The 26,994-nt window shown below is 40.2% G+C and overlaps 1 protein-coding gene across 2 annotated transcripts; it reads left to right on the forward strand.

Moving 5' to 3' along the window:
* Window positions 1-5,421: 5,421 nt before the first annotated feature.
* Window positions 5,422-26,418, forward strand: LOC122646139 (V-type proton ATPase subunit C-like). Of its 2 annotated transcripts, none has more exons than XM_043839631.1 (12): window positions 5,422-5,475; window positions 7,424-7,559; window positions 7,723-7,791; window positions 7,889-8,016; window positions 8,115-8,214; window positions 14,724-14,791; window positions 14,973-15,114; window positions 15,340-15,456; window positions 15,662-15,787; window positions 18,957-19,040; window positions 19,126-19,205; window positions 26,103-26,418. In XM_043839631.1, the coding sequence occupies exons 2-12, from the start codon at window positions 7,446-7,448 to the stop codon at window positions 26,203-26,205; spliced, it is 1,131 nt and encodes a 376-aa protein (XP_043695566.1). In that variant the 5' UTR covers window positions 5,422-5,475; window positions 7,424-7,445; the 3' UTR covers window positions 26,206-26,418. The 2 variants fall into 2 exon arrangements, with proteins under 2 accessions (XP_043695566.1, XP_043695565.1); XM_043839630.1 differs by having other exon boundaries at window positions 5,425-5,476; window positions 7,440-7,559; window positions 19,120-19,205.
* Window positions 26,419-26,994: the final 576 nt, after the last annotated feature.

The following is a 26,994-nucleotide window of genomic DNA, read 5'->3' on the forward strand; positions in this document are numbered from 1 at the left end:
AACATAGTTTAGGAAAAATGAGTCACTTAGACTCCATTTGGTTGCAAGGGAAATTAAGGGAAGGAAAGTGAAAATTTTCAAACCTAACAAAGAAACTTAAATAATTACCCCCAAAAAGATTATATTGGTCATTTCAAATCATTTCATATTGGGTAAATTACGTCACCCTCCCCTGTACGTTGCCCTAATTACACGTTCCTCCCCTTGGTTTTCCCACCTTACGTTTTGACCCCTTATGGCTGACGGGGTTAGGGTGCTGTTAGTTAATGGTTTGAAAAGACAATGTTATCCTTTACTAACAAATTAAAACTGCATTTCCAATTCTACCCTTTTCATCATCTTCAACCTAAAATACTTTTTTCTTTCCTTCTCCATCGCCAGCAGCACCACCACCACCACCACCACCACTACTGCCGCCGTCTCCTCTTCCTCCTCCACCGCCAGCACCACCACCACCGTCACCGTCACCGTCGATGGTGATATACATGGTGATATACGAGGGTCTAACCACCTACCAATGAAACTCAAATTTGATATTAACCAATTAATGGCCAAACAGAAAGCTCATATTTAAGGATCCCAAAAGATGGTTTCATGAGAGCTTGCACCAGAAACCGGAAACACCTTCTACAGATCAAGCTCATTCCATGGTTTCAGATTGATTTATGAAATTATTAATTATCTGTCCAGCAATTTTTTCTTCGTACTGTGTGTGATTATTGCCCTCCAAGGACACCTACTTCGATCCAGTTTTGTGGCCCATCTGGGCTGTGGTCTGTTGGCAATAAGAAATCTCCATCTCAGTCTGGTGGTATCCTGTTTTTTGGCCTATTTCTCTTAAGAACAAAAATACATTTCAGAAATTCACAGGTGCATAGTTGAACCAATTGTATAAGTCTTGATTCAAGACCAAATGACAAGTACTTCTAAGTTACCGAACTGCTACAGAAAACCATCTATAAAAACCCCTCACCTGAAACCCCTTCCTAAAACACTCATTACTAGCTTAAACCCCTACCTGAAACACCTCCTTGACACCCCCTGTCGATTTCTGAAACCCTGTTACTAGCTTCAAACCCCACCTGAAACATCTCCTTGAAACCCCCATTACTGCGCTGCTGATTCCTGAAACCCTAAAGGGTATCGGCAGTGCACTTCACCGAAATAGCTCCTCTCCCTGAACCCATACTTGCCAATCCACCTCCCTAAAACTCTGTGCTCGCATCCCACCTGACCTTGCGGGTCCATGGTGACCTGCAAATTCGGGAACTAAAAAAAATAAAGCTGTTTCAGATGCGTTATGGGTGTTTGATTGAACAGAGCTTGAAGAAGACGAGAACTCCTCTCTTGTCAATGATGATATTTGTTTAAAAAACAAAAGAAACCCCTTGTTTTAGTCTTTCATATGCACAACAGGGGTCTTAGATGGGTTCTTTCATGGGTTATTTTTTGGCCAGCTGTGGTATTAAATGAACAACAACAAAGGTGGGGGTGAGGCCGTGTGGGAGGGACAAGGATAAGGGGCGGGGGTGGGGAGTTGCAGAGGGCAGAGAGTGAGTACCTTCTGATCATCGACGATTTTAGGTTAGGAGGTTGCAAGAAAAGGGGTTGTAGGAGGAGGAGGAAGGAGGGTAAAAGGGTTGCCTGTGGTTAGGGTTTAGTGAAGCGGAGAGGAAGAGATGGAGGAACTCCATTTTTGTTCTCGCCGGAGTTGCCGGAGAAGGGGTTGGACGAGGAGGAGGAAGAAGAAGAAGGGTAAAAGGGTCTATTTATATGAACCCAGGTTAGTTTGGGGATTAAATCATAAGGGTAAATGGGTCATCTCACAAGGATCCAAGGTTAGTTTGGGGATTATAAAAATTTTACTACGCCACATCAGCACTTAACAGACGGACGCTAACGACAGGGTGTAATAGTAATTTTATTCAAAATAGAGGGAGGGTATGTAAGGTGGGAAAATCAAGGAGGAACGGTAATTAGGTCAAAATACAGGGAGGGGATGTAATTTTCCTTTCATATTTGGTTATTAGATTTCATTTTACTTTGCATCCAAATTCCTTGGATTTGAAAAGTGAAATAAAAATCACATCTAAAAGGTATAATTACTAAATATGGTAAGAAAGTTAAGTAGTTTATATAATCGTGTTGGGTAATGATGAAGTTTCTTTTTTAAGCTTGAAAATTTTCACTTCCTTTCAACCAAATAGGGCATTACGCTATCCTGTGACAATGTGGATGATCCAGAAAAATAAGAAATATTTTTTTGTTTTCTAATTTGTTAGGGAGGTGTTAATAATTTCTTACTATCCGACAACAAATGACAACAACCACCATAACCTTATCCCAACTAAATGGGTTTGGCTACATGGATCAGATATAGACTATGACAGTAATAAATTCCTTACCATCTGACATAGAGTGTATATTTTTCGGATTTTTAAAAATCATATGTTACAATAGAAAGAGAAAAGTGTATTGGAATTGACAGAATATAAGTACAAGAGTAAAATATTTTACCTTTCTTGGCAACCAAATGTCCATACTATAGTAGCTCGAATGGGGCCTAAATTTGGTGGATCAAGTAAACTCCAGGGTCCCTTTTCTATATGTCAAGTTTGAGATCAAATATTAGCCAATCAAATTCAACCATAGATAACTTGTGAATAGCGTATAACATATGAGTCATTTGGTTAGATGTGAAGAGGAGTAAAATGATCAAATTCTTACATCAAAAACTAACTTTCAATGTGTTGGTTGTGATGTAAATTTTTGGCAGGTCTCATATGTTTTTTTATTTTTATTTTGCCGATTGTTTTTTTTTTTCCATCTAATAATATGGAAAAGGAAAGTTTTCATATACAAAACAGGGGAGTTAACTATTTATTTTAAACGTAATATGGAAGAAAAGATATTGACAAAATAGAATTTTTTTACATGAAGTAAACTTTTCATGTAAGATATCATTTGCATGAAAACAAGGAAACAAACAAGACTGTCGGGTAAAATGAACTGTGAATTGATCGTTCTCCATTTTGTAGCAAGGGTTCTTTCTCTATAAATCGTATTCTTTTTTAATATTTTAATTAATTTGGATGATAAATTTTATTCCATTTTAATGTTTGAAAAATGTGTAGTGGATTATGACTTTAACAAAAAAGGGTTTTTTTTTTTTTTTTTGATTGTAAAGATGTAAAAAATTTGCCCAAACACCTAAAATAGGGTCCAAACCAAATAAAAATCGAACCATGTAGGTTCGGTTATTGTTTGGAACACGTGTTCTTATTCGGTTTCGACTTTGGTTTCAGTTTCAGTTTCCACATGTTATATCTTGAACCGAACTGAAACCAAATGAAAAATCGAAACTGAACCATTTGACACCCTTTAGTTAAGTTTCATTTGCAATTCATATTCTATTACACCAAGGAGAAAGAATCGCAAGTAGGGAGAGGGCTACATGCATAAGATATGTATCGTCATCTCTCCACTCCTCTCTTCTAAATTTACGTCTATCATACCTGGGGTTTCAAATAATTAAGTCCACCACCCTTGGGATTTCATCTATTTCATAAACTTTCCCTGTATTTTGAAAGATTCTTACAAACGTACCCTTACCGTAGATGAAAACACTTAAGTGATGATGTCATAGCTCAAATATTAATTAAATGCCCATAATACCCTCAAAAGCTCACTTTTCTTTTCCGGGAAACCACCATTGTTGTACCATCTCCATAATCCCTACTGTGTTATTCTCTAATGTTTCAATATCTAATTTTGGTCTTTCTAAGCTTTTCTAAGATGGGTCTCCAATCCTACCTATTGCACCACCGATCAAAGCAATAGCTTTGTGGTCGCATCTCTGAAACAATGATAGTACAATAATACCAAGCAAGAAGAGCACCCGATCTACCCCAACACCACTGGTGGCAGAGCCTACCTATATGCAGCTCCACCGCCAGTCCCAGGCTCATACCACAACCAATACACAGCTCCACCGCCAGTCCCAAGCTCATACTACAACCCACACCTAGGTCCGTCCTAGCGGCGGCACCTTCCTCTGCAACTTGACAATCACAATCATCACGGCGATTGTCATCATGGGTGCTATCTCCTTAATCATCTGGCTCATCATTCGCCCTCGTGTCACCGAGTTTCAACTCAATTTGGCCTCTAAACCAATGCTACTCCAAAGGACTCCTACGTTGCTGAGATCTAATTCCCTGTTCCCTGACGGCCACCACTAGCCCCAGGTTTTGTGGGCTCTGAAAATGGTTATCATCTTTGTTTTCTTCTTCTATCAAATGGTGATAGCGTGGGGTGGGACTGGGTTGCAAGGGAGGAGGTGGGGCGGTGGATTGGGATAAAGGGGGTTTGTAGAGGATGGGTGGGAGATGGCGGAACTTTTGAGACAATGGTGCTGACTCTCTGCTGGGTGCAACAATAAAAAGGGGCAAAATTATCATTTCCTTTCAAAATTAAGAGAAGTACTTAGGAGTACAGAAGTAATTTTTGAAATTTTAAAGGTGGTAGACATAATTGTTTGAAACCCTAAAGGTGATAGACGTAAATTTCCCTATTTATACAGATAAGCTACTATTGTAACTTTAATTTACTTTGGGAAAAAATATTCCTAGTTGGTTGCATGGAACCTAGGCCTAGACACATGAACACATGAAATAAAAACTCTAATTCAAGTTGATGCCTTGACATGCGCTCTCATTGGCCCCCACGTTGATACATGAACACATAACTCTTGCTTTATATTTTCACTAGGAAATGGTGAGATCGCATTAAGTAATCCACTTAAGTATTTGAAAAAATACTTTTGGGTTTTCATTTACAAAACTATCCACCCTATGTTTGAGTTAACAAAAATAGACAAAAACAAGTTAAGGTTTACAAAACTGGACAAAATAGTGTCTCTCCCTCCCACACTCACTTTTTTAGACATTTTTACCCCTGTCATTGCCTTCTCGCCCAGGCATCCATTGTTCCTTACAACCCTACCCTTGTCCCAGGCACCGCCATTCTCTGCTATCCCAAGTAATAGAGGGAAAAAAAAGAGATTTTTTCAGAAGGGAACTGTCGAGGAAGGAAGGAGAGTCACTATTTTGTCTAGTTTTGTAAAACTAAACTTGTTTTTGTCTATTTTTGTTAGCTCAAACATAAGGTGGATAATTTTGTAAATGAAACCCCAAAAATAGCTAATCATGTAATTTTCCCTAAGTACAATATCTCCAATTCTCTAGATATTTTCATATAAAGACATTAATAATAAGTATTAAAGCATATGCTCCCAAAATAGTAGATTTATTACAATGAAATCCCTCCACTTAGCAATTTCCGGTCGGAATGTCTTATTCAGATGGCTGGTTGTATAGAAGCTTTATTGAGATTAGATTTCCATAGATGATGATCGATCACTCAATCCTCAGATCCGTCTGGAAACCGACCTAACGATCGGAATTTCTTTCTCCGGTAGCAGGTAAGATCCACCTTCTCGTTATCCTTTCACCAATCGATTTTGGAAACCCTATTTTTTGCTTAAACCGTCGCTAACCCACACACATTTCAACGGTCAACAAACAAAAAATCCGTCAGGCCCTGGAACCAATCTCAATAGATAATTTCTGCATATCCGGCGATAGACATTTTACTGTCGTCTTCTCCAAGTCTTACTGATCGTAATCTCTCTCTCTCTCTCTCTCCCTGTTTGTGTGTGTGTGTGTACTGATTTTATTTCCATACTTTGAATACTCACATTAAAATATTATTTTTACTGCTATGGCTATTTCTGTTTCTATTTTCTGGTTGTTTTATGCACGTTTTTCGAAACCTGGGTTGGTGTTCATAATTGGAATCTTTACCAGAGTAATTGAAGTTGCTTATTTGTTATTCTGGGAGCAATCTTTAGGTGTTCATGTAGGAAATTGAGATGCTTGAATCCTTTTAGTGTTCTTTCATACTTGCCCATGGTACCGATCAAGTTTCAAATGTTTGTTTTCAGTCAAAAGTTGGTACTGGGGCGATTCCTTTCTGATGCTAAATATTGAGCATTTGACTATCAGCCTCTTAGTTTATCAAGATTATTATCCTATTAACTTAATTCTTACCCTTAAATTACATATATTTGTATAGCTCTTCCTATTCTCTGTAATAAAGAGATTTACTACTAATATAAATTGTATTGATGAAGCAAGGTGAAATTGAGTTTTATTTTTGGAGTTTATTAGCTGGTAAATATTATACCATCTATAGCATATCCATGATCTATACGAGGAAGACCATACCAACTTGTTGGCATCACTCTATTCCACTCTGTGTCTCGGCAGTCTTACTTTTTACTAGTCTGTTATTTGTAGGAGTTCTTTTCATTGAAGGCCATCTCTATGTGTTGAAATTTGAAAATCTAAGCCAAAACAATTTGACTTCAATTGGGTTGTGAACTTAAGCGACAATACCTGACTTAGTTTGGGCACGATGGTTGAAACTGGTGCACCACATCATGAGATTTCTCCTCATTTAGTCTATATCTGGAGTTTGTTCATAATAGAATACTATAATTTACCATAATTTTGAAGGCATCGCTTGGGCGCCTTGTTGGTGTCACTTTGACATCCAGGTCCCCTCCAACGCCTTGGGTCGCCTGGATGCCATGACAACTATGAAATGCACATTATTGAAAAACAATCCTTATGATTTTAGTTATTTCAAAATTGATTCTCTCATATATTAGAAGCACAATTAAGTTGAAATTTTTATTGAGGCCAATTTGGTCCAATCTTGGAAATCCTAACAACATCTTCTATCTCAGGCTAGGTTAGGATGCTGCTGTGTGGGTTTTCTTTCTTCCCCCCCCCCCCCCACTTGTTTCCTTTTATTTTTTCGCTTTCACCCTTTGCATGGGTGCGGGGTTTTGGTATTGTCTGTAAGCATTATTTGTATTTTTCTTTCAACAATGTATAGGGAATTTTTTTGGGACGAATTTTAAGAGTAATTATAATATTTGATTAGCCTTTTTTCTTTGCTTTGGTGATTTAAAGAATTTAAGTTATTGAAAGTTTCCTTACTTTAGCTCAGAACCCTGCATCTTTAGTTACATCTTCCTGTCGTGTTACAATCTATCTCTACTGACATTAAAACAATAAAGCGAGTCAGTTAAAGAAATGTGTATAATATGAATCTATATTTAGATTCTAGGTTGAATTTTTTCCTCATTACGAAACTGTTAGTTTATACAATATTCGTCTTACATTGGTTTTTTTCTTCTGCTGTATGCTGTATGATTTATGATTTCTTTTCTTTATTGTTTTTGTTGAAGTGCTAAAAATGAATTTTTTTTTATTCCTGCCTCTGGCAGCATGTTACCTTCTCTTTCTGCTGTGTTTTCTTTCTTTTTTTTTTTTTTTTTTTTAAAATTATAAAAACAGTTCTTGATATCTCAGGCAATGGCATCGAGGTATTGGGTGGTTTCTCTTCCTGTTCAGACATCTGCTTCATCTTTATGGAACCGTTTGCAAGAAGCAATCTCCAAGCACTCTTTTGATACTCCACTATACAGGGTAAACAAAACAGAGCATCTATGTAGTTTTATTTATTTTTAAACAAATGTACTGAACTTCTAATATTCATGATGTTTCAGCTAGTTTTTCTCCTTTTTCATTAGTTTAAATAAGTACCAACTGAAGAAACGGGGTTAATTCTTGTCTGTCATCTGCACTGCAGTTCAATATACCTAATCTGCGTGTTGGAACTCTAGATTCTCTTTTATCACTCAGTGATGATCTTTTGAAGGTAGCACTTTCTAGATTTCCATGTCTTTTATGTGATTAAATTTATTTTCTTCCCTAAGACGTTGAGGTTTTTGTCTTGTGATGTGTGGAACATTCAGTCTAATAGCTTTGTTGAAGGAGTATCTCATAAAATAAGGCGTCAGATTGAGGAATTGGAGAGAATTTCGGGTACAGAAAGTGGTTCTTTAACGGTTGATGGAGTTCCTGTTGATTCTTACCTAACAAGGTAATGGCTTTTGAGTGAGTATGATTTCACCTTGGATTAGTGACTGACATTTTATGGACTTCCTGTTGTTGAAACTGAATTTGGTTTTGTAATGGCAGATTTGTGTGGGATGAAGCAAAGTACCCTACAATGTCTCCTCTCAAGGAAATCGTGGATAGCATTCACCATCAAGTAGCCAAGATCGAGGATGACCTCAAGGTGCTTGTTCTTTTGTGCTTTGTGATTTTGATTGGTCTCTCCATTAATTCATTATTTTCGGTCAATATATTTTTTACATAGTTGGGCAGTTAAGAAGCATCATATAGATAAACTCAGTGTAGCAGAGATGAGGATGTTGAGATGGATGAGTGGCAAAACTAGGAAGGATAAGTAAGGAAGTGTCATATTAGAGCTGGTTTGGGAGTAGCTCCGATACATGATAAGCTACTAGAAAGTCGTTTGAGGTGGCATGGGTTCAACAGAGGCCTTTGGATGCTCCAGTGCGGAGGAGTGATTTGATTCAGATTGAAGGAACTAAAAGAGCCAGGGGCAGATCTAAAATGACCTTAGGAGAAGTGGTGAGGAAAGACATGCATGCCTTGCATGGATTAGGCCTTGTATCAAGTATGACCTCGAATAGAGCTGATTGGAGGGCAAGGATCCATGTAGCCTACCCCATTTAGTTGGGATAAGGCTGAGTTGTTGTTGTATATTTTTAACATAAGCACGAGGAAAGAATAGAGGGGGGGGGGAGCGAACACACAAGCACAAGCCGATTACAAGGCCCTGCTGTTACAGAGGGGAAGGCAAGGGCCTACAAAGGGAAAGGGGGAGAGCCCCAACTCACCACAACACACTAAAAAGAGGAAAAACTTGACAACAACATGGCAACTAGATCCAACCTCGATGAAAGCGCATTATCAGGAGTAGAAAGACCCGAAGTGCCACGACAGAGGGCATGACCTCTGATATCCATGCTTAGAGGTAAAATCTTCTCATTGCTTGGCAAGGAATAGTCCATGTAGGGCCACTTCTTTGGATAAGGAGGCAAGCTTGTGTCATGCCATTGATAAAACAAAAGGGGGGGTAAGGGACAATAGGAGCCTGGAGTGGATTAGCGGGAGAGAGATGGGCCGCGGGGGGGATTAACCCAGGGGAAGAGATAGGGGCAAAATTTTGGGCGGGGCAAGAGGATGGGTCAGAGCAAGAGGTCGATGGGCCAAAAGGGATAAAAGAAGAGATTTGTGGGCCGAGCAAAGGGGTTGGCCCATTAAGAGTAGCAAGATCAGGAGTCGGAGAGGGGATGGGCAAAGAAGGAAATAAGATAGGAGGGGGGGCACCCTTGGATTTGCGATAAGAAGAGGCAAGAGGGGTGGGAGGGTGGATTGAGGGCACGGAAGGGAGTTAATCCCCGCAATCAAAGAGCCGATTAGAGGAGAAAGGGGCGCAAAGGGAGGAAGGGAGAGCTGCAGACGATGGCGATCGGTCGACTGACAGGGAATAGGCGGCTAAACTGCAGGGAGAGTCAAATCCTCGGGAGGAGAGGGGGGGTTAGGCTTGCTAGGGTTCGTCTAATGAGGAGCAGAGCACGACATGGGAGTAGAGGAGAGAGATGGGGAACTAGCAGCTCGAGGCGATGAGTGCATTGTTGATACCTTGGCTACAAAAAGATCTGACTGAAAACGACTTGTTTGGGGACCAAGGGGAGGAGGGATGGTAAGCTTGCAGACACCTGCAACCTTGGGACAAGAGCCCTCAATTTGTAGAGAGGGGCAGGTGGATGGACCGTTGATCCTTTCAAAAGAGAGGACCGATGGAGGATGTTGGCAACTGTCGGGATGACAATTGGGAGAATCTGAGGCAGGCTGGTCCCTTCGGCAAAGAGGACGCCGACATCCGCTCTTACAACGGCCATGCATATGACAATGGGAGGAGCCAACCATAGGAGCGGGGTGGGAGGAGCAGGGTAAAGAGTGTGAGGTTGAATACGGGGGTTAGAGGCGTAGGAAATGGGGATGATGGTTCCATCAGTCGGAACAGACATAGAATGAACATCAGGGGTTGAATTAGCCATAGGAGATGCTGAAGGGTGTTCATCGAGGGCGGGGGGGTTTGGGGAGGCATCGGGTGGAATCGTGCACAAAGGCTTTGCACACAACACATTGCGGTGGTTTCCAGTTGTAGAAGACATCTTGCTTGAACCTGAAACCCTCATCATCAGAGATAATAATCGAGGAAGGTAGGGGGGCTCTTCAGCTGGAATGTCCACACAGATATGTGCCAAGGCGAGGCATTCTTTATTTTTTGTTCTACTGTTTGAATAGAGTGGGGTGCCCAGAATCGATCCAACATGGCTGAGGCCTTCAGAGCACCAGAAGTGCAAGGGTATCCTTGGTAATGCGATCCAAAGGGGAATGGATGCGAGGTTGGCCTTGCGAAGTTGCAGATGGCGATCCCAGTGCCTGAGGATGATCGGTTTGCGGTTCAACGGTTAAATTACACTATTGCAACCATCAGGTTGCGGGTTTAAAACATGGAAACAGCCTCTCCGCGAAGTGGGGTTAATGCTACGTACATTTGCCCCTCCCAGACCCTGCAGTAGCGGGAACCTTGGGCACTGGGACGCTCTTTTAGTGGTAGAGTTGATTTAGGATTTTATTTCAGTTTATGAGTCAAGTTAGAGTTAAGTTTAATTTCAGTTTTAGATTACATTAGGAGTATTTTATTTTCCTCTTTAAATAGTAGCTTATAGCCAACGTAAGATACAGATTTGAATGAATGAGATCGGGTTTTGTTTGATGTTACCTGTGTGGTGCGTCTGCAAGGTCATGTGACGTCTTCTTCCTCTCTCTCTTGATTCAGGTCTGGGATATCCTTCTCAGGTTTGTTCTTTCTTCTTCTCTATTCTTCTATGTCCTCTTTATTATTCTTTTCTTGCTACTGTTATTCTACACTGTCCCTGCTATTAGCAATATTGACAGCCTGATTTAAGACTAATCTAGGTCAGATTTAGTCCCAATTAACCAACAGTAATCCTCAGCAGTCAACTTAAGATAACCCCCAACAGCAGGGTGAGAACAAAGGCTGAAATTCTGAAATAAGGCCTAGATTATATGTCCAAACCCAGTCACTCAATAGGGCTGATATCAAGGTGGAGTGTGGGTCTTAGGGTAATCAGCAAACCCTCCAAACAGGAATAAAATAGGGTGGCTAGATCACAAGTTACCAGCAGGTCACCAAATTAGAAGGTAAAAGGGACTTATCTATAGAAGCCAAATCAACCAATAGAATAGGACCAAATTCAGGTCGAGTGGTGTTTGTATAGAGGAGAAGCTCTGCAGAAAGTTCTAGCCAATTCTGATGGTGTGATTGAGAGATCTAGAGATTTCACCAAAATAGAAGGTTTGGTGCAGGCCAGATCCAGCCAGTGGAATGGAATGAAAGTGGGATCGAGTGGAGTGGATGATGGGATGGTCTGGGGCTCAAAAACCCAGCAGGGTTTGGTGGAGGGATATGGAGATATCACACTCAGAAATTGCAGCAGATATCCAAGTACAAGAACACAGCAGCCTGCACTCGATTAGGAGAAACAGCACAGCAGCAGCTTCAGTCAAAGAAGCAATCAGCAGCAGCAACAGTTGAATGGATGAGTGTCTTCAACCCACGATAGGTCTTCTCCAGTAGCAGCAACACTCACAGCACAGCAGAGGACTCGAGCAGATAGAGGAGAAGATGAGAACAAAAAAGGGAAAAGGATAATGGGATTCGGCTCTCCTAGCCAGGCTCCTAACAGCCCTTCAAGTCTTGTTCATACTTGACAAAGGAAACCCAATTTGCAGCAAAAGCAATCTTCATTAATCTGATAAATCGTGGAGATGGCTATAACAGCAATTAAATAGAAACAATACTTGCTTCCCAAGAAAAGACAGAAATAGAAACTAACTTATTAACTTAATCTTTAAAAACTAGAAACTGCCTTAATAACTCAACTGACTAACTTAGGAATATAAGTTACTAACTAACTACACAAGTAGGGACCACTATAAGTGACAATCGGCCCTCACTTGTATTACAAAACTTTGCCAAAAAAAAATGACAAGTATACCCCCACGATTCTGGGTTTGAGAGACCCAGCAACTTCCAGCCCAGTTGGGCTGGCCCAACTTAAAGTTGGTTGGCCCTATCGCCAGTTGGTTGGTCCACCAGTTGGTGAAGTGAACCAGCCCTTTTCCCATGAGTCTTTAAAGTATTTCTTGCCAAACAACTTGGCTTCTGCATCACAGCCACCCACGTGGTTTGCTCGAACTCTGTTAAACCTTTCCCTCTTCTCAGATTTTGGGAGATCAATCATCACCTCTGGGCGTCCCTCCCTGCAAATCCTTAATCCAAAAGCTTACCTGTATAGCAGGTTTCAAACATAACCTCTGCTCTGGTTTTTCCCTTCTGCCAGATCTGTTTTCAGAAAAGTATCTCAATTAATAGTCCAGTGATGGGGCTTTTATGACCTGGAATCCATAGCGTTGGGGATCACTAACTTCAGCCTAATTTTTGGGGATTTGGAGTTGCGAGGAGCAAGTTCTCTCAGTCGTAGCGAGTCCCTCTTCTGCTTTTTTTTTTTTTCCCAATATCGTGAGGTCGAAGAAGATGGTCAACTTTTCTAAAGGTCACCGTATCTCTTCCTTTCCTCAAAATACCCCTCCCCTTTATTCTAATTCTATTCTATCCTTTATTTTGTGTTAATGCCAAGACTGCCCTCACTCTTAAATTGTTAATTCCCTTCTTACCCATTCTCTTATTTAACCACCAAGTTGCCCCTTAAGATTTCTGGTTATTTGCCAAACTGCCATTGCCTTTTAAAACAACTTTGAGTCTTGTTGGTTGGATGGGCTCATAAGTAATCCAAGCTGGGTTTTGGAACCCCGGATTAAATTAGGGAGTTGGTTACATATTTATGAGAAAACCAAAAGAAAATCTCCTAAATCTAAAACTATTAGGCAGCTCAACTAACTTAATTAACATGGACTCTAAAATACAAGTTGATCTAGGACAGCCTAGTGTTTCAAAATCTGAAGCTGAACTACAATAGCAAGGTGGGATGGATTAGGGTTGCAAGGAATGGACAGGAAAGAGGGGAAGAGTAAGGGAAATCTTCTGTTTTGGGACTGTGAACAGTGCCCACGAATAGTAACTGTGAACAGTAACTTGGAAGAAAAATAAAAGTGAAAAGAGAAAAAAGAAAAGAGGGGAGAAAAAAAAAAAAGGAGAAAGATACTAGTTCGATACGAGAGAGAAAAGAGATCGATCTGTTGGGGGGAAAAGAGAGAGAAGAGAGGGCAGGGAGGGGCCTTCCGTTGGCACCCGCTTCAAATATATATTTTTTTAAAATTCAACTCGAATCTATAAGGTTGTTGGTTACATATTTATAAGAAAACGAAAAGAAAATCTCCTAAATTTAAAACTCTTAGGCAGCTAGACTAACTTAACTAACAAGGGCTCTAATATACTTAATTAATTAATATTGTTAAAGCCTAACATCTTTTAGATAATGTCTAGATAACTTGGGCTCCACACAACTAATCAAAAGAGATTCTTTAGACTAAGGGCGTACCCAGTGCACGAGGCTCCCTTCACTGCAGGGTCTGGGGAGAGTCGTAATGTATGCAGCCTTACCCCTGCTGCCCAAAAGAGGATTCTTTAGTGACTAAATTAAAGGCAACTATACTACTTAATGGACCCCACTACTAATAAAATATCTATTTTTCATACGTCCCTTTAGACCTCCACTTTTTGGCTTTATAATTCAGCCCATTACAAATAAAAACTAAAGAATTAAATGCTTATATGACATTGCATGTCAAAATAGGATCATTTTTTGGACTGGGCCTGCATTACTTAATGCACTTGTTATGAGTTCTTTTGGACCATATGTTGTAATTATATTGGCTCTAGCCTGATGAGCTTGGTGATTTCTGGAATTTAAATTATAATCTGATAGCTTCTGTGATCTGACTACTTCAGGTAAAATTTTATCTATTGCTTTATATTTTATCCCCCTATTTTCCGGCTAGACTTGCTTTGGTTTCCCATGTGTTCCAAGTAGTTGCACGAGGACAATAAGCCTCTTAGACGGTATACCTATTTAGATGCATTGCCGATTGTTAAGCTAGTCTTTCAGCTTTTTTTCTTAGGCTTTCTGGTAGCTGATGGATAAATCCCACAAAGGAACGTAGGCCCTCCCCTTCTCCAAGTAGAACTTGGCCTTTTTTGGTGGAAAGTTGGTGACCCTTGACAGATGTGTACGAGCCCATAGACTGGACTCATGGTTGTTTTGAGTTTGATCTAATGTTTTTAATTTGTTCTTCTTTTGGTTTGATTCATATCCTTATTTGTATCTTAAAGCTGTTATTATTTTACCAATTTGCTGTATTTCATCATGAGTTTTGAATAGTGTTGTGCTGATTCTTATGATCAAGTTATGGATTTGGCATCCATATTCAAGTCTTTTGCATTATAATACATTTCAGTCACGGATTCACATAATCACATGTAACTCTTAATGGGTTGTGGAGTGCCCCATTGGTGTTTGACATAAATTTTAGTCAGAAGCATTGCAACTAGTTTTATATGACCTAGGGGTTCTGTGCCCTTGGATTGACCAACAATAATGAGTTGCTTCTTCAGATGAACCCTTATCTTGGGAATTTTTGTTTCTACATGATTCATCACAGGTTCGTGTTGCTGAGTATAACAATGTGCGCAGTCAGCTTAACGCAATAAATAGGAAGCAGAGTGGGAGGTATGAGTGCTTGAGTTCTCCAAATAAAGCCATTCTGAATAGAGCTTTTTCTATTTATGACAGTACTTGGAAATGTGTTTTCTGTAAATACAGTTGTCTCATTTGGGTTCTTAATTGAAAATTTTGCATGTATAATTCTAGTGAAGTTTTTTTAATTGATATATATCGCTTCTCTCGGCAGCTTAGCTGTTCGTGATCTTTCCAATTTGGTGAAGCCTGAAGATATTATTACATCAGAGCATTTGGTGACACTCCTTGCAATTGTTCCCAAGTTTTCACAGAAGGACTGGTTGTCTAGCTATGAAACTCTTACTGATTATGTGGTAAGATTTGGTTATACTTGCTTTTGTTGAGTGATATTTTGGTGAATCTCCCCAACAGTAGGTTTCTGGTTTTTGGATGTTCTATTTTGTTTTTTTTTTTGGGGAGGGGGGGAGAGACTTGGGAGGGTATTTGTGTGCATATGTTGAGAGTTTACTGGCTATTTGGTTTTATAGTTTTTGATTGTTATTATTTTTTTGTTGTGCTTTCTTCTATGACTTTTCTAGGTTCCCAGGTCTTCTAAGAAGTTGCATGAGGACAATGAATATGCCCTTTACACTGTAACCCTATTTAGACGCGTTGCTGATAATTTCACAAAAAGTGCACGTGAAAAAGGATTTCAGGTATGTTATTAGGTCTTAGGATGTACCTAATGTCATGAAAGAACAATTTTACCTCATTGATTATAGTATGGAGACTGTTAACTCATATTTTTGGACAGAAATATGTGCAAGTCTGTGGGTAATGGGGAACTATATAGTTATACAATCAATGTTTTGATGAAAAGTCTCTTCTAAATGAGTTTGTGTGATCTTTCTTGTGATTCAGATTCGTGATTTTGAGTATAGTCCAGAGACACAAGAAGGTCGAAAGAAAGAGTTGGAAAAATTGATGCGAGATCAGGAAACTTTGAGAAGCTCTCTTTTGCAGTGGTGTTATACCAGTTATGGAGAGGTAAATTCCTGTTTCACTGTTTGTTGTTTGACTCTTCAGTATCTTTTATAGTTTCTAAAACTCATGGTAATTTCTTTCTAGAGGTACTGAAAAATTGATTGATATGTGCTGAAGCCAGTTCCTTTAAAGAGAAGATACATGGAAAAAGCTTCTTCTGGAAATCATTGTCTTAAGCTTTCGACATTAGTACAATGAACAGGAATTCAATAACCTAACAATGTTTCTTGTGAATGTGTTCGTGTGAACTGATCCATCACTGTTTCTGTAATGAATGGAACAGCTAGATATGTAACTCGTGAAGGATATGCCTCATAATGGGTGAATTCTATAAGGATTTGTAAGAACAAAAGATAGTTTGCTGGATATGATATAACAATTTGAAGATATGATGATGGCATATTCAGAGTCTTCATACAGCCCATTGATTGGCAGAAGAATCGCTGCTGTTTATGATAACTAATTAGCTCCCCTTTCCTTTGATACAGAAATTTCTATGAACCATGTTGAAATTGACAGTTTGGAGAAAATATTAAGGAAAAAAGTTTCCTTTTTGTTGGGGGTTGTTATTTCTCTCACATGGACTGGGGTTATTCTGGCCATTGGATGGATAGGTTATTCTTTGGATGGGCCACATATCTAGTTTTCTGGTCCATCGGTATCGCATGCCCCATTATTTGTTGGTATTCGCTCTGTATTTTTTAAGCGTCTTTGTTTGAAAAGGTGAAGTTCTCATCATCTTTCAAAACTTTTAGTTGGCACATGGTGTGATCTATATTAGTCACAACTCACAACCTGACATATTATCAGCAGAATTGATCTGGAATCCATGGATATGGAATTTCCTGATTTCTGATTTGGAATCTAATAGATTTGAAATCAAAGGAGTTGCTAATTTTTACTATATGGTTAAAATTTTAAATTTCATGGAAGAATTGAATGGCTAGTTCCATTCTACTGTTTGGTGGATATCAAATAACATATAGAATTTGTTATCATGATTTTGAAAGTTAAGAAAGGGAATCAATCTATCAACTGAAAACCTACCAAAAGACAACATAAACATTCAAAAAAGGGGGAAAAATATGTTCTGGGTTCTGTACTAAGTGGTTCCAATGAAATGGCTTCAATTCCATTTCTGCACTTAAAAAGGTCATCCATTCCATTCTGCTGATCCAAAAACACCCTAATAGAAAGTGATGGGGAGAGATTTTCACAAAGTTTGAGAGCCACTCGTAGAGGATATGATGCAGAATGCAGATCACATCCCTTGGAAGAAGAAGTTTCAGATTTCGGTTTGGCTCACTTTTTTGGATCAAGTTGAACCTGGGGTTTAATAAATTAGGCCCAAATTTAAGTCCCCGATGGGTTATATGGGTCATGGGCCAAGTAATTTGGAGTTTTCTATTGTATTGGACTTATTCTATAAGCCCTAATATTAGAGGTTTAAGGCTTATACGGGATTAAGTAGACGGGAATAAGTAGTTAGTTTCTATTTTCTTAGTTTCTAATTCCATGTAATGAGTTACTTAGTGGTTAAGATAGATATTAAGGAGAAGTTTCTAATATTGTTACTTTCTATTTTGCATGCAGTAGCAATGGGTCCTTCAGAAGGATTCCATCATAGTTTCTATTTTCCTTGTAATAGCTAAGGATCCTTTCTAGAAGGATTCCTTTTTGGTGTTCACTTGGCAGCCAAGTAGCAAGGAAATTTTCTATTCTTGTAATCAGTTCATTGATTATTATAAATTAAGAGCAGAGGGCACACTATCCCACAGATTTGATGTTTGAGAAAACACACTCAGTGAATCAGTCACAGCCCTTGTGGTGAAGCAAGTGGCAACCAAGGTGGTGAAGCCCAGCCGCATGCCATAGGTGGTGAAACCTATTGGCTATATCCCTTTCTATTTTCTCATCTATTTCCCTCTCTTTCTTCTTCTTCCATATTACTCTATCATATTCCAGCAACCATCTTTGTTTCTATCGTGGTCATCAGTAGGTAATCTCTATCACTCTTTGTATTTTCTTATGATATCTTTAATATGGCTATTTGTTAGTCTTCTGCAGGATTCTATTCCGTTTACACCCTCCCCTGCAGTTTCTGTTCTTACCCCAATTCTAAGTGTGGCTTTGTCATAATGTTTCCCCCAATCCAGCCATCGGATAGGGCTCAAACTTTAACCAAATATTCTCCCCTATGAGTTCTTCCTTCGACCAGAATTGGGGGTCTTCTGACTTCTGGTTTGTGAGTTATCTGTGTTTCTTTTCTGTTTCTAAATTCAGTCTTCTTAAATTTCTAATTTATATTACCTACTGTTCCAGCAGATCCGACCAGTGGACCAACCTGATATTTGGAGGGCTTAAACAACCTGTTTAGAGGACCATTCGATTCTAATTTCACCTTCGTCTGACCAGTAGATTCTGAGATATCATAGTTTTAATATTCTGTCCCACTGTGATTCTGTTCTGTGTGGCTAGTTGCCTAGTAATGTCCCACAGGTTATTGGTCTTCATCCAGAAACTTGCTTCTAAATATTTGTTTGAGTAGATCAATTGGTTGTATCAGGGTTGAAACCAACATTGAGTTTGTAAAACTTGGATATCATGGAATTATTTTTTTCTTTTGATTCGGTGATTAAGATTGTGAATGCTTGAATTGGTGATTCTAGTAATTCCATCCATATTACTCTTCCATCTTCAGTGCTTTCAGCCTTTCACTGACAAGATGAAAGAATTAGCAGATAGTATGAGTGGGACTATCTGGTTGCTTTTAGGAGTTCTTCTAGTTTGGATCCTTTGAATGGTGATTACAACTGTGGAGGATATGCCCCCGCATTTGTCTCACTCGTAATTTATGATTAGGGATTACCAATAAATAAATAAACAAAATAACAAAATCTACCATTGTCAATATTCTTAACTTACTGATTCAAATTGTGTTTCTTAATATGTCCATTAATGTTACAGTACTTAACAGCCCCCAACCTGATTTTGCTCCCATATATTAATTTAGCTTCCTTCTCTAGAACCCTACGTAGATATTTATCTGCCTATTTTACCATTTCTGTTAACTGTTGCCTTGCTACTATTGGAATCATTAATTGCAAACATCATTTTTGGGGTTTTCTGATAGTTGAAGTACATATATTTCATCCTTCTGCTTGGCATGTAGGTTTTCAGCTCCTGGATGCATTTCTGTGCTGTCCGTGTCTATACAGAGAGCATTCTGCGATATGGCTTGCCACCATCTTTCCTGGTAGCCCAGCTTTTCTTTAAGTTGTTTGATCTTAAATCATGGATTGCCTTTTTGACCAAGCAATTGATTGTTGTATTGATTTCAGGCTGCAGTTTTAGCTCCATCAGTGAAAAGTGAGAAGAAAGTACGTTCTATACTTGAAGGGTTGTGTGACAGCACGAACAGGTCTGTCTATGTGCTATGCTAGGTTTATTTCTATTACATGTAATTATTCTGTACCTTTTAGAGTTCCAACTTTTGTGGACGCTTTTAACATTCCAAAGCTTTCTGGCAAAAGCAATAAGGGGGGGGGGGGGGGAGAGTGACATGGATAGGTTTGTCCCAGACATCTTTAACAATGGAGAGGAAATCTAGGTGAGAGGACCACATGTCAAAAAGTTTGAATGGTTTGGGACCAAAGGAGAGGTAAGGCTGGACAAGGATGGAGAAAGGGCTATGGTCAGAGATGCCAGGAGGGAAAAGATGACAACCAAGCTTCATTAACCAGGATCCTGTAAAGCTTACAAGCAATCCTTGAAACGCCACTCCTTTTATTGTGCTAAGTAAATTTAAGACCAGATCATCTCAGATCATTCATGCCAATGTCATCTAAGCAATCACTGAATGCTTCAACTGAGGTGAAGTCAATCATATTGCCACCCTGCTTTTCATGCCAAAAGCTGACAACGTTGAAGTCGCCCCCCAACCCCCAAGGGAGGGGCTCAACCTGAGGCAATATTGCGATGATCCTCCCAGAGGGGAACTCTCTTAGAAGAGCAGTTAAAGGCATAAACTGCTGTAAAGAAGAAACTATTAGTGCCATGGGAATCTGAGAATTTGAGATAAAGAAACTGGTAGGAGGAAACAGACACAGAAATATGAATTTTGGAGGGGTCTCAGAGGACAGAGGAGCCATAGCCATCCATTGGGATTCTGGGAATAATTAAAGAGAAGAGACCAAGAGGGAGCAGTGGTGGAGGCAATGCAAGAAGCATTCTGCTCAAGACCTCTGGTTTCTTATAGGCAACAAAATGCAACATGGAGAGATTTGATGCAGGAACGAACTTCTGCATGTTTGGCCAAGGAACTGAGACCTCAGTCATTCCAGAGGAACCCTTGGGCAGGAGGGGGAGAGTACCGCAAGAGCCGAGGGGGGCTGAGGTGAAGAGAGGCAAGACGGGAGGAAGATGGATGGGCTCTTATGATGCAAACCCGAATGGGTAAGCAAGCCAAGATCGAATCTGGAAGAGGGTTCTGATCTGAATCTGGTTTGAGTGGGTAATGGATAGGTATGATGGAGGTTGATGGAGGGTGGCTGCAGAGAATGGATGTTGGAGATGATGAGGATGATGATAGTTGAAGATAAAGATATATGGGTGGCAGCCTAGAGTCCCACTAGTTGCCCAACCTTCGGAGTCCCACCAAGGTCACGATCAGAGGAGTCCCACCTTGATCCCAATTGAGTCTCACAAGAAAAGTTCTCAAAGAGAGTTTTTTGTTTTCAATTCATGATTGCCTTTTGAGAGCAGCCAAGACTTGCATTATATAGAGATGGAAATCTTGATTTCAACACAATAACATTAAGAGACTCTTAGTTTTAGAATTCCAAAACCCTTTTGGAATTCCCCATTCATAGAGAACAATTCCTAGACATTGAAACTATCTCCAAGACCTAGAAAGCTGTTCTCAAGACATAGGAACTACAAACAAGATATAATAACTACTAAGCTAGGAAAACTAAAAGACTATTTAATACTACCTAGGAAAGTAAAACCCACTACATTAATTGACCTAGGAACATGAAAAGACAAACTAATGCAAAGAGTCTTCTCCAGCATCTGTTCCAAAATAATGGACCTAAGTGGACCCAAAAAGAAATACATGAAATAAACTCAGCAGGGCCAGGTTGGGATAGCAAGGACCTGCCTGCGGCTTGTGCTGTTGCTGGCCTTTGGACCAGCATTTGGCCCAGGTTCTAGAAAAGAACCTTATGAGCCAATTTCTCCCTGCATCATCTTATGCCTTTGCTGGTATTCTGAAGGGGAGGAGAAGGGTTAGCTACAGTGGAGGGATGGTAGGGGATGACCCAGAGAAAGGTAGTAGTCAAAGATATAAACAAAAGAGTCGTAGGTGTCATGGCAGCCAGAGGTTTGATGGTCGGGTGGAGGAGGGTAAGGCGAATGGATAGATGGAGCTGAAGGTGGGTCTGGCGACCCCACTTAGAGGGTTTGATAATGTAACAAGGTGCGAGATGTCGGGTTGGGATATGAGGGCCAGAGAGGAGAGCAAAATAGAGAGTTAGATTGGATGGTCTGTTGGGCCGGAGAGAGCAACCAGCTCAATGGTCGAACCCACCAGAGGGGGGTTGATAGGGATACATAATGTGGGGGTTTAGGGTGGGGCCCTACGCAGCAGATGGGAGAGGTAATAGAGGGGGTAATGCAAGAGTCGACCTCGAACTAGGGAGAAACCAGTGAGAGATCGATTGCTGCCAGGATCAACACGATAGGAATCTATTAATGATGTGCAACAACAGCAAACCTTGAAGATGATTGGGAATTGAATTTGGTTTTCAAAGGGTATCTTCACAATAGTTTATTACAGTCACAGAAACAGCACTGCAGTGTATATAACCTTCGAATGGCAGCAGCAATAAAGGGGATCAAACAGGGTAGGGAGAATAGGAAGATAAAGAGAAGAAGATAGAAGAAGAAGGGGGGTAGGGGAATGGCTCTCAGCCTGGGTCTCTCACCCTCATCTATCTCAGCTGTTGAAACAAGGAGGATCTCCCATAATTCGATGGCTAAGTTAACCAGAAAATTGTATTATCAAATTCTGTTTCTATTACAAGAGGGGCTACCTATTTAGTGGAATCGGTTAGCTTACAAAATTAGAAACTTAAGAAATAGCAACTTCTAAAAGAAATAACTTCTAAAAATAGAAACCTAATGAAAATAGAAACTAGGCTTTATAGTTCAGCCAACATGCAAGGAACAAAATTAGAAACTAAGTATAATTAAAAATAGAAATTTAAGCCTACGTTCTAAATCTGAAATTAGAAACTAAACTAAACTTCTAAGTCCCCACACATGGACAAAATTGACTCTTCTAAAAAGTCTTCATGCAATCTGGTATTGGACCCCACAAGATCTTCTAGTAGCACTCACACCAAGGTAAAATAAGGGGCTGCGACACTGTTTACTTGACCAGTGTTTTGCCCTCCTCTTCTTCATGTTTTGATCTACATCAGGGGGGTAGGGTAGAAGGAGAAAGTTGAGTTTGAACTAAGTCAAGGGTTTCGTTGAAGCACAAAAAGGCAGGCGCAGAAAGCAGAGGAGCAGTGGAGGAATCGAGGAGATTGGAGGAGGAAGAGAGGTAGCAGGACGTATCGTCTAGTGAGAACGACCATACAACCGACTAGATGGGAAGTGACTGACAACCACAAACTCTGGTAGCCAGCTCAAAACTAAGGACACAGCTAAATTCGCCATCATCAAAGTGATCAGGGTTTCACACAGAGCAAAATCTGTTAGGACCATTGGTTACAACCTGACGGACCGGAGGATATAGAGAGCCGCTGACATCGTGACCAGGAGAGGAACCCGTGGCAGGTTTTCATGCCAACATGGCCTACGCACCGTATTCCTTCTCCAACCACGGCTGGGGAGTGCCGCCTTTGCAGCTAGCAGCGGAAAGAGAGAATTCCCTATACAGTGACAGTACGAAATTGATCGGAGACTAGGCTCTAAAAGAGTTTGACCGGTCCTAAACATCATTAGCTAAAGGGTAATGAAGGCTACGTTTCGGTCGGAGATTCATTTCAGGTCCCCTAAGAGCAGGCACATAGGTTAAATAAAAAAAAAGCTGTGTGTGACAAGTAAAGTGATGAAGGTGTACTAATGGGTAAGAGTCGGATCAAGACAGAGCTTTGACGTCAACTTCGCCCCCCCCCTCCCCAAAAAAAAACTCTCTTTTTCGTATCAAAAGAAAGCTTCTGTTCTGGAAAAGTGACGATTTTGTAGAAAAGGAAAGCTGTTCAAGTCAGGCTCTGAAGGAGTGGAAAGTTTGTCATTGTCAAATCTTTATTGGGTTGGTGTATATCTCACCACACATAACAGTCAACTAGTCAGAGACTAGAGGCTGACAAAGCTTCATGGAGGGTAGGAGGAGGCAGGTAAATGGAGCTACTGAAAGGGTGATTGACTGGAACAGCTGAGACTGGTGCCAGGGAGGGGTCCTCAAGAGGAGCGGAAGGGCCAGAGTGCTTGAGACTGCAGGCCTGTGTTATGGCCAAACAGATTGCAGACCTAACACTGCAGAGGGAGCCATTCATAGTGCACCTCTTGAATGAAGGAGAAGCTCTCATCGTCTGCAACTGTGATGGAGGAGGGAGGAATGCTATCTACTGAGACCTTGACACAGATCCTCACAAAAGCTAATCTATCTATCTTCTTCGTACGGTCATCAGAATACCAAGGTTTTCCAAGAACCAACCCAATGATACTAAGACCTGCTTCACACCAGAAGTGGAGCGGAAGGCCTGGTAGAGCTATCCACAACAAAATGGTTCTGAGGTCACCCAATTGAGTTGCAGATATTGGTCCCATTGACGAAGGAAGATTTTTTTTTGGTCTACTAGCCAGGGACCACCTTTAAGAGCTCTCATCTTGTCATCTTCATGCGAAAATTTGAAGAAGAATCCATTGTCCAACAGGTTAGTAGCCTAAGTCCCTTTAGTCCTCCATTGTTAGGACCGAAGAAGCAATGTCACTCGATCATTACCAAACTGACTGCAATCTCTTTCTGTCCATGAGGATCCCACCAGAACGCCTTCTACTTTTAACAGGCCATGAACTAGATCAGAATCATTCTCAACGAATCCATAAGAAGTGATCCAATTTTTTTCATCTGGTCATGTTAAAAGGAGCTCTATTGCCAATGAAGTGACCTACCAAGCAATTTTTACATTTTGAGGTTTCAGAATCTAGCAACCCAGTAGGGCAGAGAGCAACTTTGGTGTTCCCAACAAGGGAAGGCAAGACAAAATGAAGGGAGAGCCCTTCTCTAGCAGACGCTGGTGCTTGACTGAAGGAGGAGTTCCAAGCCTTTGCACCAAACAGGGGGGGGGGGGGGGAGGGGCAGTAGGCGAGGTGGGAGGTGGGGAGGGGAGGAGATTGTGGGGGCGGGGGGAAGGGTTAGAGGATGGGTGGCGGGGGGTAGAGCAGGCCGGCGAGACCTCCTGAGGGAGGCCAGCCATGCCGGGGAACACTCAGGACAAGGTGAAAGCTAGACTTGGGGGGGGGGGGGAGAAAGAGCAGTGAGATCTGCGGAAGAGATATTACATGCTTTGGTTTTCTTGGATGCTAAAATGCACCTGCAGTCTTATTTTTGTTCTTGTGATGTAGTGGGTTTCTTCCACCTGTCTACCTAACTTCAGAAATGCACACATGCTATGGAATACCTTTTTATGCTATGATAACAATTAGTCAGAACGGAGGAAAGTAGGAAACAATCGAGAGGTCCAAATTTGCTGTGGATAGCAAGTACTTGTCAAAACAGCAACAGGACCCAAAACCAGAAAAGACAAGTATAAAGATACCAAAGCAAACTACAATCTGCCAAAAGAGAAGCCCAAGGCATCCATATCACCAAAAATGCGTTCTATGGAATGTGCCTTGCACTTTAGGCAAGATGCACATTGTTGCGGAATAGAAGAAACAGAAATTACCATGGAAGCAACTTGCAAAAGAGTTTTCTAAACTGAAAACTCAGATTAGAGTTGAAGAAAGCTTAACTCAACTAAGTTTTTTCGTTGGCCACATGAATTCTGTTCCACCATTCAACTCTATTTAAGGAGTTGAAAAGAAAGCTAAAACTGAGATTACTTATTGTTGAAGAATTCCTGTTCTTCCACAATGCCCTCTGTTGGCCTTATTTATAGACCTGAAATATGTAAATTGTTACTCTTTAAATTCAAACCTCATAGGCCTAATTGGTATGGAAAACACTCCATGACACACCAAATAGTCCTAAATTTACTAGGAAAGACCTGAAAGTAATTCACTTTCAAAAGTGGCGGATCTCTAAGTTCTGCTAGGATTTGTTAACTGGAGTTTAAATAGAATAAAAATCTGGAGTTTCATTTGGACCTGGATTAGTAGGAGGGTCCAAAACAACACGATTCATGCAGAAATCTTGCTGCAGTAGGGAACTGGAGCTGAGAACTAAGACTTCCTCTGGTTGCAACTAAAAGGAAGGGAAGGGAAATTGGTTTTAAAAAGAAAAAGGGACCTGTTGTAATCATGATTGTGTCACCTACTTAAAACCTTTGCCATATGTGGAAGTTGTACTTTTCAGTTGTAATCTATATTATGGCTTTGGCTGGGAAGTAGAGTAAAATTGAATAATTAAATTTGGAATCCGTTACACAACATGTTGAGTAATGTTCACAAAAAGGCAAACATTTCCTTTTATAGTTTTGATTTAATTTCACTTCCATTCACTTTATTTCCCTTGCAACCAGATGGAGCCTAAGCGTAGTCTTTGGTGCTTTGTTTTATGTGCCTGATTTTCTCTGCTACCTGCTTCTTCCTTTTGAATCCTCTGATCTCTCTGATTGTTGCCTCCTCTCTTGGGCTTCAATCTTTCATCAACATCAACAAAACCACCTTCCTTAGTTATAGATTCAATCCAATCAGATTTGACATAAATCCGGGTCATCTGAATCCTCCTTTCATGATTCTGAAGCTGCTCAAAGCTTCTACTTAGCAGAGGACAGTGATTCAAAAAACCCAAATCTGGCCCATAACTCATATTTCACAAGCTGCAGACTTTATCCAACTAAGTTATCAATTAGATTAAGAAAAAATTATACTAATTCTTAAGGGAATTGCTTGCAGAACAGATCCTTATTTTTTATGCCCTATCGTTGCATTATTAGACATTTATTGAGTGGAGACCACAATGGAGGATCCAAATTCTCCATGTAACATGTTTACTTACTGATATACTAGCATGTATTTTTATGCATGTCTTTGTTGGTTTTAAACCCCCCATGATGATTTTTTTTTTGTATTGTTGCAGCACCTACTGGAAATCTGAAGATGATTCTGGAGGTGGGATGACTGGTTTGGGAGGCGATGTTGACAGTCATCCATATGTTTCCTTCACAATCAATCTCATTTGATTTGGTTAAAGTCCAAACACCTACCCTTTTGAATCCCTATGTTAGAGAATCATTTCTAATTCTGCAATAATATTGAATGGGAACTGAGATCATGTATATTATCATATTCACTCCAATTCTTTGGTTAATTTAAAAATATATTGAAGAGGTGTATTTTTATCTATCCTGGGAAATTTGTACTATTTCAACTATTTCAAATACCTAGAGGTAGGGCTGTAAACGGATCGGATTCGGTTCGGATAGTGCTATGTCCGCATCCGCATTCGATTAGCTATCGGACGGATTCGGATAGTGCTAAACGGATACGGACACGGATACGGATCGGATATTTTATCCGTTTACATGTAAATATAGCTTTTCGGATAGCCATAGCCTATCCATATCCGTATCTGTTTAGTTTTCGGACGGATTTGGATAGTGTTAAACAGTTACGGGCACGGATACGGAAACGGATTTTGGCTATTCATTTACACCCCTACGTAGAGGTTACATGTGTCTATCACAATGACTATTTTAATATGATATAAATCCTCAAGAATTCGGAAATTCTCGTTGGCATGTATATTCCTTTTTAACAGTGGCAGTACAGCACCACAGAGTCTGATACATTCTCTTTTTACTTGGGTGGGTTCATGTGCTAGATAATCAAAATCCCGACTCTTTAAATTTCAGCTGAAATCAAGCAGGCAAAAGTGCCTTAAAATTGAGTTCAAGCTGACATTAGCTCTGGCTTTCAAGTAGCTAGCTGGATATTGTTTGACACTCTCCTGTGTGTTATTCTTTCATCAT

This window comes from Telopea speciosissima, chromosome 11 (assembly GCF_018873765.1).
Source record: "Telopea speciosissima isolate NSW1024214 ecotype Mountain lineage chromosome 11, Tspe_v1, whole genome shotgun sequence".
NCBI lineage: Eukaryota > Viridiplantae > Streptophyta > Magnoliopsida > Proteales > Proteaceae > Telopea > Telopea speciosissima.

What these genes read in the sequence shown, in the direction of transcription:
- LOC122646139 (XM_043839630.1), top strand. Translation starts at nt 7,446, where the DNA reads ATGGCATCGAGGTATTGGGTGGTTTCTCTTCCTGTTCAGACATCTGCT. An exon ending in TCAGTGATGATCTTTTGAAG is followed by an intron (nt 7,792 to 7,888) that starts GTAGCACTTTCT and finishes TGGAACATTCAG; the next exon opens with TCTAATAGCTTTGTTGAAGG. An exon ending in AAACTCTTACTGATTATGTG is followed by an intron (nt 15,115 to 15,339) that starts GTAAGATTTGGT and finishes TGACTTTTCTAG; the next exon opens with GTTCCCAGGTCTTCTAAGAA.